At 44.4% G+C, this 14,363-nt stretch overlaps 1 protein-coding gene across 1 annotated transcript in view; it reads left to right on the top strand.

The window, feature by feature from the left end:
• Positions 1-7,686: 7,686 nt before the first annotated feature.
• The window catches only part of MAST2 (microtubule associated serine/threonine kinase 2), a gene marked incomplete at both ends in the record, with an annotated part of 161,343 nt that continues 154,666 nt past the window's right edge, over positions 7,687-14,363 (top strand). The window contains one exon of the mRNA XM_079535767.1: positions 7,687-7,872. Coding sequence (XP_079391893.1) covers positions 7,687-7,872 — 186 coding nt within the window. The remainder of the gene's footprint in view (positions 7,873-14,363) is intronic.

Here is a 14,363-nt window from a genome sequence, read left to right as displayed (position 1 = left end):
ACTTTGATAGGTTAAATCTCACCGAGCTCCCTAACTAGCCACGCACCACTGATTACCTTGCAATTATTTAGGTGCAAATGGAAAATAGCATCTCTTGTTTCTGTTTTAAAACACAACAGTGGTTTGTCAAGTAGTAACTGTGGGTCGGTAATTATGAACCTTTTTTGCTTGAATAAAGCAAACATTGGCACAGTGGAAGTGTGGAATGAATCTCACTGAGCAAACTCAGAGTGAGATAATGATCTTTGCTGAGCTGTAAGCACCAATTCCTACTCTGGCTGGAGCCTTCCTTGAGGCAAAAGTGCTGCTGCCTTTAAAACTGATTTTCAGATCAGTTGAAATCTCAGTGTTTTCCATTTTCCAGAATGAATCCAAATAAGACAAATGCAAAGAGACTTAAGTATAGGAGAAATTGAAGTAAATGTAATACCTTACTGCCTGTGCCTTCGCTTCATGTGGCTTGATCTTGTGCTGGTTGAAATTAATGGGGCTCCTTGCTGATTTGTAACCTAAAGGACTTGTGCATACTGCTTGGTACTGAAATCAGTGTATTTGTACCAAACAAAGACCACTGTGCCATATCAACATTCCATTTCAACCTGAGGATGAGTAGCTGTGCTAGCCAGCCTGGTGAAAAGCACGTTCTGCTCCTTACTGCTTGCTCTGTATGAAATGTATTCATGCTTGTAAAGGTGTTAGCAGCCAGGAGGTTTCTTGTAATGCCTCTGTTTGTGGAACTGACATACAAATTATATTAAGCTATAGGAGACTGGGATCTTTTTCAAGCTTTGAATACAAGCCAAATGGGACCACTTGCTGGGAGATTAGGCAGAATTTCTAGCAGCAGGAAGGAAAATTGTCATATGTTTGTGATTTCTCAGACTTGGCTTTGGTTAACAATAGATATAAGCAGACTCAGGCACAGGAGCTTCTAGAGATCTCAGCCATACATCATCTTGATCCTTTTTTTTCTTATTCTGAGTAAAAAAAGGTCTCAGTATAAGACTGTGAGTCATATATGGAGAAATTTATCACAGAATGTTTCTTATTGCTTTCCATACTTGAATGGATTATTGTCTTCATTTGTTAATGCTGAACTTATTTTCAAGTTATTTTATTATTTCAAATAATAGAATAGAACACAAAACCAACCACATCATTACAGTTTTATACAGTGCAGAAAGGAATTAAAATAGGTGACACCGAACTGTACAAAGTCAGGGCAAAAAAAAAAAAAAAAAAAAAAAATAGATGGGGAACAGAGGGGGGGATAATCCTTCATTATATATATATTTCTATAAAAACATATGGAGGATTGTCTTTACACATAGACCGGGGTCGGTTTAAAATTTACAGAGGTTAACTAAAAAAACAACAACAACAAAACCCAACATCTATATGGCTCGCTAATATTCTTGTACTTATAAAACTCCTGTTACCATTTAATTTTAACATTAATAGCATTGCGTTATGAACTTATATTGATCTTCTCAAAGTTTTTATACAGCGTTAAAGCATGCATGATGCTAAAGGTAGCCACAGACAGTAATTCGGGTGCTGTTACATTAAATTATCATTATCACATTATCATCTGATGATCTGATAATGGCCAGCAGAAGAATGTATCCATTCCAAAAATCACAGGCACAGCCATGTGAGCTCTCAGGAGCTACTGCCTGCCTGCATAAATTCCTCCTGCAAGAGCCACCATTGGGTAATGAGGGAAAAAAGGCAAAAGAGACACAGGAACTCTAGCTAGTTGCTAACTTCACGGCTTCTGGCCATTGAGTTGGTATCCACGTCAAACTGACATCTTCTGACTCAACACAGTGATCCCTTTTGAGTGAGTCAGAGCTCTTTAATGAGTGAAGTAAGCTTTCATGGTTTTATATTTTTGTTAACTCTACAAAACTGTAGTGGTGAAGGGAAAAATTGTTTGTACTTCTACCCTGTGACAGCTGCCAGATCTGTTTCCCTCCTTGGCTTCATGAAGGTGTAACAACACTGTGGCTGGAGTGAGATGGAGTTTCACGAGTGTAAATTGGAGCATTTGGCCTATTGTAGCTTTATTACATATGGTGATGCGTGCTAATGGAATTAATCTGCTGCTTCCTCACATCTCAGTGGGAGTCTGCAAACTTGGAAGTGTTTTTCTTGTTAACTAGCAGGAAATGCAATGAAGAACACAGGTTGTTTCCTAACTTCGTGTCATTCCTGAAGCTCCTTTGCAGAACTGCACTTCATGTTGCATTAAGTGCCATATTATTTGCCAACTAGTGAAGAATATATCTTGACTTTTATTTTGTTAGACTTCAGAACCATGGGTTCGTATCCACCAGTCTGCTGAACGCATCCTGTCACAAGTCAAGCTGAATGCCAGAGGAGAGGCTCCAGATGGACTCAGTCTGGCACTCCTGGCTCCAGGAAAAAAAAAAAAAAGGCTGAGATCAAATCTTAACGCCACCAAATTTAAGGTGCAACTTGTTTCTGTTCATTTCAGCAGGGCCAGTGTTTTTCCTTTTATTTTGTTTGTGTAAGAAATATAGCACAGCATGAAGTCAGGCTTGCTTGCTTTATTTCGAGTACATGAATGTTGCTGTGCAAGTTGCCCAAAAGAGCACAGGACTGACAAAATCACCAGTACTTTTATATAACCAGGAGAATGAGTCAGTGGAAAAACAAAAACAAAAAGCAAACCCACAGGTTTTAATGCATAGTGTGTTTAAAAAACACTCACAACCCAAACAACAAAATTATCACTGTAAAAATGTTACTTCAAGCCCTTATGTTAGTTTTTTTTCAGAATGAAAGGGGACAAAAACCTACTTATTTTAGCTTATTGCTAAGTTGAAAGAACCTCTTGAAAGCATAACTGAATGCTCTTCCTTTGCTTTACTCTTTCATTTGCCTTTCACGTTCTGTTGGCCTGTTACCGCGGGGTTCCTGGATCCACAAGCAGTTGTTGCAGCTTTTTACATCTCTTTATTCTTTTGTTCCAAAGAACAATCTCCGGCTTGGATAGCTACTGACTGACTGCGTGCTGTGCTGTGCTGTGATCTCTCCCAAGTGACAAAGAAAACGCAGTCCAGTTTGGCCAGTGCTCCAGAAGTAACCAATTGCAGTGCTGTCCCTGATTTAGAACGTTAATATTGGACTGAATTTTCTACAGCTACTTGTATGGTGAATTTATTTTTAGGGGAATATTTTTTAATTTAGTCTTAATTGTAGGTGCTTTTATTATTGTGAAGAGGTAACGCTGGCTGGCCCTGTAAAGCAGCGGCGTGGTGTTGTGAAATGTTTGGTGCCAGTGCTGGATTATGGGTGGCCGCATCCCACAGCCCCATTTTGTGCCTTCGTTCTTTACTGCTCCTTTCTGGGCACTGTGCTGGCACAGCCTAGTGGGGTTGTGCTCCCAACCAGGTGGGGAACTGATCCAGCAATAGAAATGTAGCAATTATCCCGCCTCCAGTGCTGCTAGCCAAATCAATTTCCCAGTCCACTTTATAGCGCAGCTGTGGAAACAGTTTGTTGCTGCGAGGAAAAGGGCGGTATATCACAGTGAGGGAGACAAACAGTGGTGGGTAGGACTGGCAGTACTTCAGTACTTTTGGTGGAACTGCCAGCCTCTAAGCCCCATTGTGTTACTGTTCTGTTTTTTTCTTGATTGGTACATTGAACACCTTGTAATCAAAACGTAGAGCCAACAGGTCTACAAAGAAAACAGTGCAAACACAAGGTAACAGTGAGATCATACTGGTCAGCATGTTAAAAGGCAGTGACAGGAAACCACAGGATTAATCATTGCTGAGCTTTTCCTGTTAACATCAGAGCAGGGATGAGTTTTAAGTAGGACACGGTTGAGGTCAGTGGGGTGTTTCTGCAGATTTCTGTGAGGAATGACTCCCGTGCATGACTTATTAGTTCTAGAAAGCTTTACTCATTGCCCTGTGCATCTGTCCTTAGAAAACTGACCACAGCACTCTTGGAAAAGGTATTTTTTCCCAATGCCTTTCTTTACATTTGCACTTCTCTCTGCATCTCTCGAATGGCACATCTCTCTGGTGCATCGCTCAAAACCTTTCTTTTCCAATCCCTTTGCAGTTTATGGACACCCTTTTTATCTCTTCTCTTTCAGTAGAGACAGGTTAAGTCTCTAGAAGTGTTGCAATTCAAGCTTCCACTGCACACCTGCTGGATTTCAATGGCTTGCTTTCCTGTGTGTGTCATCTCATATCTGCATGGTTATTTCCTTGAGTAGCAGTGAAATTATGTATAATTCTCCCCTGGTCCCCCTTAGATGAGTTTTATCATCTTTGTTTGGGTGCCCAAAGAGGGTGACAGCAGTTAGAATCTGATGCTGCTCCTGCTGGCCAGCATCTCTGTCCCCCACATGCTTCTCTTTCTGAACCTTTTAGAAATACACAAAATATGCATGTTTATACACATGTAATTGGTATTCTGTTAGCCCTAGAGAAAACAGCTCAACTGTGGCAATTGCTGTAAAATCAAGTCCAGGCTGTCTGTGAAGGCAGCATATTCACTGATCTCTTTCTGTCTCTTTAAAGCTATGATGTGTTTGATGAGTTTTTGTTGCTAAGAAATGCTGTTAACTTAGAGAGGGCTTAGTGCAGGAGCTAAATCTCTTAATTTAGCTTTTAACTAAAATTAATGAGCTTTTAACTCATTGTATATATTTGTATATTTACATGTTCTACTCTATATCAGATGTAAAATGGTATCTAGAACAAGATGCAACAGAACAAAGCTGTCACTAATGACAAATTGCATCACTGCAAACAAGTATAGATGTTCTTCACAGTATATAATGGAGGAAAATAACAATTGGAAAAGAAATCATATCCTCTTATGACTGGTCTTTTGTTAGATACAGATCTTGAAATTGCCATCCTGGGCCTGGTTGTCAGTTTGTTTACTCCATTTGTCAGTACTGGGGACAGAGTAATGCTCTTGGTTTCCAGTGAACACACAAAATCTCTACAGCATACTCTTACTGAGTGATAAGCCTTTAAGAAATTCCTTCCTAACCTTTCTTAATTCAGTGATTAACTTGTGCCCTGAAACATGTATATCTTTTCTATAATAGGTGTTCTTCTGTAACTAGGAGTGTTTTTATTAATTACACAAATGGCTAATATAGGACTTCTCAAATATCACACCTTACTAGATTCAGATCATTAGTAAATTTGGCTTGGGTTGTGTCAAAGCCTCAGATTTAAAAATTCTCCTGCATTGTTTTGGAAAACCCTGTCTTTCTTACCATTTGTCTTACCATTGCTTAGGTAGCCTGGCAGAGCTGGGATTGGTATCTTGCTTTTTGCTCAAGAAGTGATGCATCATTCTATAAAGATTATTTGATTAGTCTTAGTTAAATCTTTCCTAGCAAATCTTACTCCTCCTGCAGTTTATGTAACTCCTTTTTCACCCTTATTTCTTGGTTTGTTCACAACTGGAAAAAAAAAGAGGCGTCTGAGGAGAGCCAGCACGTCTTCACTAAGGGCAAATCGTGCCTTACAAATTTGGTGCCCTGCTATGATGATTGGTGGGTAGGGGGAGAGCAACTGACATCATCTACTTGGACTTCTGCAAAGTATTTGACACCGTCCCACATGATATCCTTGTCTGTAAGTGGAAGAGACATGGATCTGATGGATGAGCAACTCAGTGCATAAGGAATGGCCTGGATGGCTGTGCTCACACAGTTGTGGTCAGTGGCTCAGCGTCCAGGTGGAGACCAGTGATGAGTAGTGATGCAGGGATTGATGCTGGGACCAGCACTGCTTAACATCTTTGCTGGTGGCACAGACAGTGGGGTGGAGTGCACCGTAAGCAAGTTAGCTGGTAACACTGAGCTGTCTGGTGTGGTGGCCGTATTGCCAAACCTTGACAGGACGGAGGTGGGCCACTGCTTACCTCATTTTCTTCAGTTGTATCCTGCTGCTTTTAAGTGAATCTTGAAAAAAGAATGTTACAGAGGTGGTTAGAAAACCAGACAGGAGTCATCTTAACGACGTGTAGCGTACATAATTACTTGTCATTACTGACATTCTATGCAGCTATAGTACAGCATATCCCAAAGTACTGTGCTGTCTTACTGCCACTGCCAAGCATTGGTATTGCAGTGTAAAGACCTCCCTGTGAATGCCGTATCACTATCACAAGGTGTGTGACGGTTTAAGGTGCAGAGCAGCTACAGCCATTTCCTCCACCTCACACAGAACAGAAATACTGAATGAAGGGAATGCTTCCTGGATAACACAATTCTGTCTAACTTCTGGATTGGAAAGGCATGTTTAGACATCTTAATACGGAGAAAAAGGAAGGTGGAAGCCAGGGAAATTTAGTATCTGGAACAGCAAAGAGAAACAGAATTAATTACTAGTGAGTATCTGTAAGTGTGCCACGTAGGCTCTCTGTGATCCCTTGCTTTTGTGCTGTCAGTCAGTCTTGGTAACGTGAAGAATCAGTCCCTTCAGAAATATGTATTAATTACTCTTCTACTTTTTTTAAGCATTATGGAGCATCTCTGGAGACAAGGCTTTGAGCACAGGTGTGGCTCTGCCTCATTCACCCTTATTCTAGGCTAAGCTTCTCACAGTTATGCTCAGTTGAGAAAAAAGGCTCAGGAAATGGCTCCTATGGAGAAGTCAGGCAGTCGGGTTGGTTTGTGGATCTGGAGTTTAAATAGGAAAAATATAAGAGAAGCAGTAAGATGAATGTTTTTTTCCTATTCATTCAGCATGACAAAGCACTCATTTCCTTTTGTTTCCAAAATCTTGGAAAGGCATCTTGAGTCCAAAGCACTCCCCAGGGATGAAGCTGAGAAATAAGGAGTCTGAAGCAAAGTGACCACAAACCTCCCAAACAAAATGAGAGCCCAGATGGCTTCTTGAGGTAGGGTGGTTGTTTCCCAGCAGTGTGAGGATGCCGACTGTTTAATATGAAAGGGAAGAGAAAGGGGATGATTTTGAAGTTGCTTTTGTGAAGCACAGTGCAGAAAGTGCTAACTTACACCCTGGGGAAATAACCTGCAAAGGCAAGAATACAGAACGGGTGTGAATTATTGAGACGAAACGCGATGTGATGACAGGCACTGATGGCTGCTGCAGGTAATGAATCTCTGCACGCTTGTGTTCGCTCCTGAGATGATGAGCTGCCTGCTCCCTGCCGCCATCTCACTCTAAATGCTGGAGTGCAGAAGGCAGGCTCGCAGCCCCGTGCTCCCGCGGCGGTGGTGCTGCGTCTACAGACCACGGCCCGACTTAGGCGAGCCATGCCATCGCCTGCCGCGCCCGCCGCCGCTCCCCCGGCCTCGCGCCTTCCCGCCCGCCGCTCGTGCCAAGTCTCGCGCTCTCCCCTTTCGCCCTTCTCAAGTCTCGCGCCTGTTCCCGTCGCGAGGCCGGCGCTCTCGCGATAGCAGCGGCCGGCGGGAGGGCGGGCGAGCGGGTGGGGGGGCGGCGCCGCGGCGGCCGCAGCGCCCGCGCTCTCTGACAGGCGGGCGGCGGGAGCGGCGGCGGGCGGGCGGGCATGTCCCTCCGCCCCGCGCGCAGGTGGCGGCGGTGGTGGCGGCGCCGCCGGTGGCGCCGCCCCGGCTCTCCGTGAGTCCATGGCCGGCTCCGAGCCGCGGGAGCCCCGGTCGCGCCGCTGAGCCGAGGAGCCGCCGCCGAGATGAGGAAGGGCCGCTCCCGGGGGGACAAAGCGGCGCCGCCGCCGCCTCCGCCGCGGAGAGAAGCCGGGCGGGCGGTGGCCGCCAGCGCGGCGGAGCGGAGAGCCGGCCTGCCGGGGGGCGGCGGCAGGAAGGAGCCCGAGGACGCCAGGGCCGCGGGGGCGCCCGGCCGGGAGGCGCCGGAGAGGGTAAAGCCGGCGGCGGGGCCGGGCGGGGGGCTGCCGGGTGCCGGGCCGTCGCCGTGCCGACGGCCGCCCCGCGTGGTGCTGCCGCCCTCCGGCGCCGCGGCTGCCGCGGGGTGCGGGGCCGGCCGGGAGCGGGGGCTCCGTGCTGCCTCCGGGGAGCCCCGCCGGCGTCCTCGTCGCGCTGCGGTGGACGTCCGCGGGACGGGAGGGTGGAGCCCGGGTCGGAATTGGGGCTGGGTGGGCGAGCGGTGCGGGGGGCGGTTGGCGGGGCGAGGCGAGGCTGTGCTGACAGCTCGGCTGGGCGCTGTGCTGTGCCGGCTGCTGTATCGGTGATAGGTCCTTCCTCGGCACCTCCTGTCGGTTGCTTCTGATCATCTCTTCAGTGATGATGCGGTTTTTTCGTGCGTATCTGTCATTTAACGTCTTTATTTTTAACACGAAAAGTGATTTATTTAATACAGGTAGAGAAAAATGAGAACATTTACACAGAATCATAGGTCAATACACGCACTGTCATAGGTTTCACCCCCACCAAAAAATGTCAGTTCCCTATTTAAGATTTTGGGGATGAGAGACCCAGCAGAGCTTGAACTTTGCTTTGGACACCTTTTTATGTTCCTGGTTTTACAGGGGAGAGAAATAAAGGTGAGATTTATCAGTTGAAAAATGCAGTTGGCAACTGATGAAGAAATTAACACAAAAGTAAAAATTCCCTCGTTGCTTTATTTTGCCTTTTTTTTTTTTTTTTTTTTTTTGGAGCAAGATGAAGGCCTATTCTTGGACACCTTTGGTGGAGGAGGAGTCTTAAATTTACATTGTTATGGCAGATGTAGCTCCAGGCTGAAACAGGAATACCTCTACAGTTGTGTTTGAAAGCCTCAGTTGTTCAGTTGTGAGCCTTCCTCCCCCAGATGTAGCTGCTTGGCAGGACTCTGCTTACTGCAGGGCTGTGCCCATGGCAGGCTGCTCTGGAAGCCCCAGTGATGGAACACAGTTTGCCATGCTCAGAATCAGTCCTGATGTTGCAGAAGAAAAAAAACTGTTAGGATTCTTAAAAACCAAATGCTGCCTTCAATTATAGCAGGCTGGTATTTCAGCTTTGACTAGTGGGTGCCTTTTGAATATAGGCTCTTCTCAGACGGGGCTCTGGGAGCAACCAACAAAAGGAATAAGTAAAAACTGAAGAGGTGACAGCCTTCTGCTCCAGTCCTATAACGGTTGGTGGAACTGCTGTACACAACAGCAAGGTGTTTGCTGTATTGTTGTGACCCTGGGTGTGATATTGACATGGAAGTTGACTCAGAGTGTTTACAAACTGTATGCAGAGTGCACTGCATCGTGTTGTGTGGAATGCTCAGGAGGCTTCATCAGAACAGCATTAATGTGAAACAGGAAAGGCTGCAAATTCTGAAGTGCCAGTGTTTGAGACACACAAACTTATTGAAGGGGAGAAACTGGCAGTATGCTCTTAGCTCAGGTGCTCTGACTGAGGACTGATTTGACTTGTAGGAACAGATTGCTGTTCTGGCAGATAGCTGGTGTGATGGGAGGTACCGTTTGGAAACCTAGTCAGCCTGTGCAAGAACCCCGCAAACTCCAGAGGATGCCCTCTCATCTTTTCTCCCCTTATTTATTCTATTTGAAGTGGTAGAGGTTCTGTAAATGCACTGAGCAACTTGCAATAAATGGATGTGTTGAGCAACATCAATAAACAAGTCAAAGAAGCCTTCTCGCAGAGTCTGTCTTTAATCTCAGCAGCTCAGTATGTAAAGGTCAGGAGTTGCTGGTGCAGAGGGTGCTGGAAAGACCTTCCGAGATGCAAAAGATAGCGATGTTTTATTTCCATCGATGCAACTAGACAAAGCTTTCCTTTGGGGCCACTTTCAAGCAGCCGTTGTGTCGCAGGCCCACAGCAGTGCACGTGGCTGCAGGGAGCTGCTGGCGGCGAAGGCAGGTTTTGCTGCGTGTTCAGCATGCAGTTTCACACGTTTGTGGTTGGGAAAGACTAAGCTACTCGCAGCATTGGAAAAAGTACTTATCAGACTGTGACCATGGTAGTTAATCGCTGCGCTGACCTTCTGGGCCTTTGAACAGCCGATCCTTTAATGTGCTGTGCTTATAGATCCTCCCCGTACGCACAGCTAACGTTTTCCCTTTTTTCTTTTTGACTCACTTACGAACGCTATGCTGGCCATACTCGGTCACATTACAGAGCCCGCTAACCTGTCTTTCTGAGCTGCCAAAAGCAGATGCTTAGAGAAGAGCACAGTGTGTATTGAGGAAATACCTTTCCCAGCCTCCAGCAATTTGTGGCTCTCAGATTTCCGGGACTAGAGGTGAGATTTGTTTTTAGTGCCCCCAGTGGGTTTTTTCTTCTGTGAGTTTCTCCAATCGGTGTTTGAAGCCGTGTGTACTTGTAGTGTCCGCAACATCCTGCAGCTGAGTGTTGTATGGCATAAGCACGACCTGAGTGGAAAAATCTCCTCCTCTTGTTTGTTTTTCAATTTCCCACCCCTTTGTTTCATCGTTGTGTAGTTTCACCGCTGGAAGAAGCAGCGAAAAAGAGAATCTACGTTCTTCTGTTTTGCTTATGCACTGATAACTCTTATTTACCGATCCATCACTCGTGTGACATGCTGAGGACGTTTTGCAAGAAGTGACTCTCTTCTTTCCATTGTCCTTACTGGTTATTTTGCATCTTTTACAGCTCTTCTTAGAGACAGTGATGCAGGGATCAGAGGAACAGAGTTGGGGTTTGTTACGTTTCATTCTTTACTCTTTTAAGTTCAGAGTTCATAATTGTGTATATGAATTCAGGTGCTTTTTTTTTTTTATTACATCTGCATAGCTGCACTGATCTACATCTTATCTTATCTGCTGTTTTACATCATGATACTTAAGAGCTATCATTAAGGTTGACTTCAGATCCTTGGCCATCACTTCTGCAACCTTGGAAAACTGAGTAAACTGTGCTGTAAATGTTACACTTCTTTGCTACGTCTTCCTTTACAGTATTGAAGGTATTGATCCCAGAACAGATCCTTGTGGGGTTCTGCTAACAATCCTCCTTTTTTATGGAAAGGCCGTTTGCTCCAACCTCTTATTTCCTATCTGGTAATCAGCCAATTAGTAATTGAGTTGTGCTTCTCATCCCATGGCAGTTAGGTATCATTGCCTGGTGGCATCTTTGTCAAACACAGCCCACCTGGATTTCTGTAAAGGATCAACTTCATCCTCATGTATTTGCCAACTGCACTGAAGGAGAAAGATGGAGTTGAGGTGAAAGTTAACGATGGTTGAGATGGATGACAGTTGCCCTCATCCATGGCATTAAATGGTATTTCATAAGTATTTAAACATTATAAGCGTTAAATTGTTTCTATACCAGGCTTCCATAGTTTGATACTTTGTGATATTTGCCATGAGAGATCCTGCATGCAACGTAGTGCTTGGCAGAGTTGCTTTTATGATTGTTTTCTACTTCAGGTAGAAGTCAAGGATCAAAGTTCTCTTAGAGAGGAATATTTAATGTTCAGAAGACACGACTCAAGGGGCTTCTGATGAAGGTACACAAGACCACGTTTGGTATGGAGAGGGCAGGTAGCAAACAGCAGCTGAGTGTTTCCATTAGTATTGAGTTAATCAGACTTAAAAAGAGGTGGGCCTTCTTGCAAAAGGCAGTGAGCAAAACCATTGTTTTGCCTCTGGAAATTATGGATGGAGAAAACATTCGGAGTTCAGGTACTGTATGGGGAATATGGTGAAGATTACTGAGGAAAACTGAACTGAAATTAATTGGCTGAGGGACTGCAAGTTGTAGAGGCAGCGTTCTGGGTGGAACCTTGATTTTGTATAAAGCTTAACTCGGCTGCTGCTGACCAGGAGTTGGGCTGAAATGTTCTAACAGTCAGGACTCTTCTGCTACGTGTGTTCGTTGTATGGGAGATGTTCAGCTGAAGCCAGCAGGTAAGCTATATACAGAATATAGAGTAAGGTGGAAAACCTCTTCCGTCCTGTTTAGTTTGATATCACCATGCTCCTTCCTGTGGCACAGTTGTCTGTCTCCAGCTGTACATGTTGGGGTGGCTAAAGAGGTTGAGACCTTACCTGTTCCTCAGCCTGCACACTTTCAATGTTACAGTCATTTGGAACTGTAGTGCTACACACTTTTAGAGTGTAGCAGAAGTATTCCTTTCTCTTCCCGTCTTTGCAATTTTGTAGTTGTGTAGGTCCTGCAGCCGCAGTGGGTTGTTGTGGCCATCAGTTGTCATTCCTCCATTTGCTTAGGCTGTGCAGCTTTCCTGAGAGAGAAATTAAAACAACTTAGAAATTGATCTTATCTTAAGCTTAGATCATGGTGTATCTGTCACCTCTTCTAGAAAGCTCTGCCAATGTTTAATTATTCCTGCAGTTAGGAAACTAAACCACATCTTATTTCAAAGCTTGTTTTGTCTGACATCCAACTTTCAGCTGTGGAAATATGCCTGTGCTAGCATAGGCATTAAAAACTCTATTATCTGACATATTTTCCATGTATTAACTATTTGAAATGTAAAATCTGGCTTCATTTGGAACAGAAGACGATGAGTTCCTTTGCTTTAAGCTCTTTGCACTTTTCCCCCAGTTGTTCTTGGAATGGGTGCACCAAAAGTGGGCAACATTCTGCTGGCAGCCTCCAATATCCAATGCTCACAGACAAGTTACTTCTCAGCTGTTTGATATCTGTCTTCTTACATTTCCAGGGATTGCATTGCCACAGCTGGGTGTATCATATGGGAGACAGTTTGGTAATGTCTACGTGGATATTTCTAATGCCTGTTTTCAGGAACTTGCACAAATCATTCCAAGACTACTTTTAAACATTAAGTTAGAAAGCTTCTCTACCGCTTTTGTGTTGTCTTTTAGGGAACAGCAAAGTATCTTTTCCACTGTCTTCTCATCCTGTTCATTTTTTTGGAAAGCAGTCAGTAACCAGCAGGGAGAAAGAAACTGGCCAAACTCCGAGTCCTACTCAGATTTGTTTTGCCTCCACAGCTGCAGATGAGCTGTTACCATGCTTTCCTTGTTGTGGGGCAAGCCTGGAAATTGAAGACATCTTTTTTGTCTTACTCAGAAATGATGCTTCAAATGTAGTAAGTGTTCTTGCTCTCTTTTTTTCTTTTCCATCTAGGTATCTTCAGGGCTATTGAAGGCTATACCTCTGTTGTGATGAGCTCTGTATACACTGCCTGTCAGTTTGGGATTCATTGGTTTTATCTGCTGTGAGTCGTTCCTTTTGCATGATAGGTGAAGAAGCAACTTTCTGGGGATGGTTGGTGCTTTGCTTCTGAGCTTTCTGTACCCTTCTGTTTCTCGGGCTGCTGCTGAGAGCTCTGCTGCAGCTGCTGTTGTGCTGTCAGCGTGGGCCCTGCGGTTAACAGCTCACAATGCTCTGCATTCTGCTTTTGTGTCAAAGCACAGAAACTGGGATGAAATTTAAGAAGGTGAAAGTTCTGTTTTTTTCCTCAGAATTTGGGTAAACAACCAAATGGACCTATCATGAGAATGCAGGTTTTAGTATTCAAATTAGAAATTCCTTAAAGGCAAATATAGGTTAAAAATAGCCTAATATGTTTCATCTACATTTTTGCTCCATCTTATCAATAGAGGGGAGGACTTCCGCTGAGTTCTGGGAGATCAGCAACCATCTGAGATCCTTCCAGCCTCATATTTTGGGGTCTTCCTGCTATTTAGGGCTGATTATAAGACAGCTCTGTCCTGTGACTGTTTCATCAAAGGAGCTAAAGAAAATACTTGTGGAAGACATTGCTGAAGACTATCAAATCATGAGCTGTCACTATGACTTACCATTAAAAATTCAGAGCTGCTGCTTCTAGACCTCAGACTTGCTCTCCCCTTCTTCCTTTCTTTGCCATCTTATAGCTCTTTTTCTAATTTCAGTAAGAAGGCAAAACAATTTTGTTTTTCTGAGAAGGTACCAAGTTCTGGCCCATTTAGCTTCTGATACGGTCATCCAGAGTGCATCTTCTTTCTGTGTTTGATTGACAGGCATTCTTAATTTAGCTTGGAGTTTAATTTCTTGTACTGATCCCTTTCTTCCTTGGTTTAAAAAAAAAGCACCAAAAAGGTAGCAAAGATGCCAGAGCATTGCAGGTGAAGAAGGAACTGCTCCCTGTGATGTATATGATTCTGTTTTCTTTTCATTTTCCTGAGGAAGCAAGAACAGAAGGTAAAGAGCAAACCCCTTCGGTTCTGTAGGTATGCCTCACTGCCTTCTCCAGATTCGTGTTGATGCCACAGCTACTCCTGTTCAGTGCCTTCGTTAGTCTGGGTTTTGCTTTTTTGTATGTTGGTCAGGCAGCAGTGGCAGCTGCTGGTAACGTATTGCTTGGTCTGAATTCACCTGTATGCTTCTACTGATGTCCAGAAGTAAGGGAAAAAAAAACACTGAGGAAAAGGCTCATCTAAAATCAGGCAAAGGGGAATGGAGTCAA

The sequence above is a fragment of the Tetrao urogallus genome (genome assembly GCF_951394365.1).
Source record: "Tetrao urogallus genome assembly, chromosome: 5".
Classification (NCBI taxonomy): Eukaryota; Metazoa; Chordata; class Aves; order Galliformes; family Phasianidae; genus Tetrao; species Tetrao urogallus.
The sequence above is the reverse complement of the archived record's forward strand: the minus strand, read 5'-3'. Positions and strand labels throughout refer to the sequence as shown.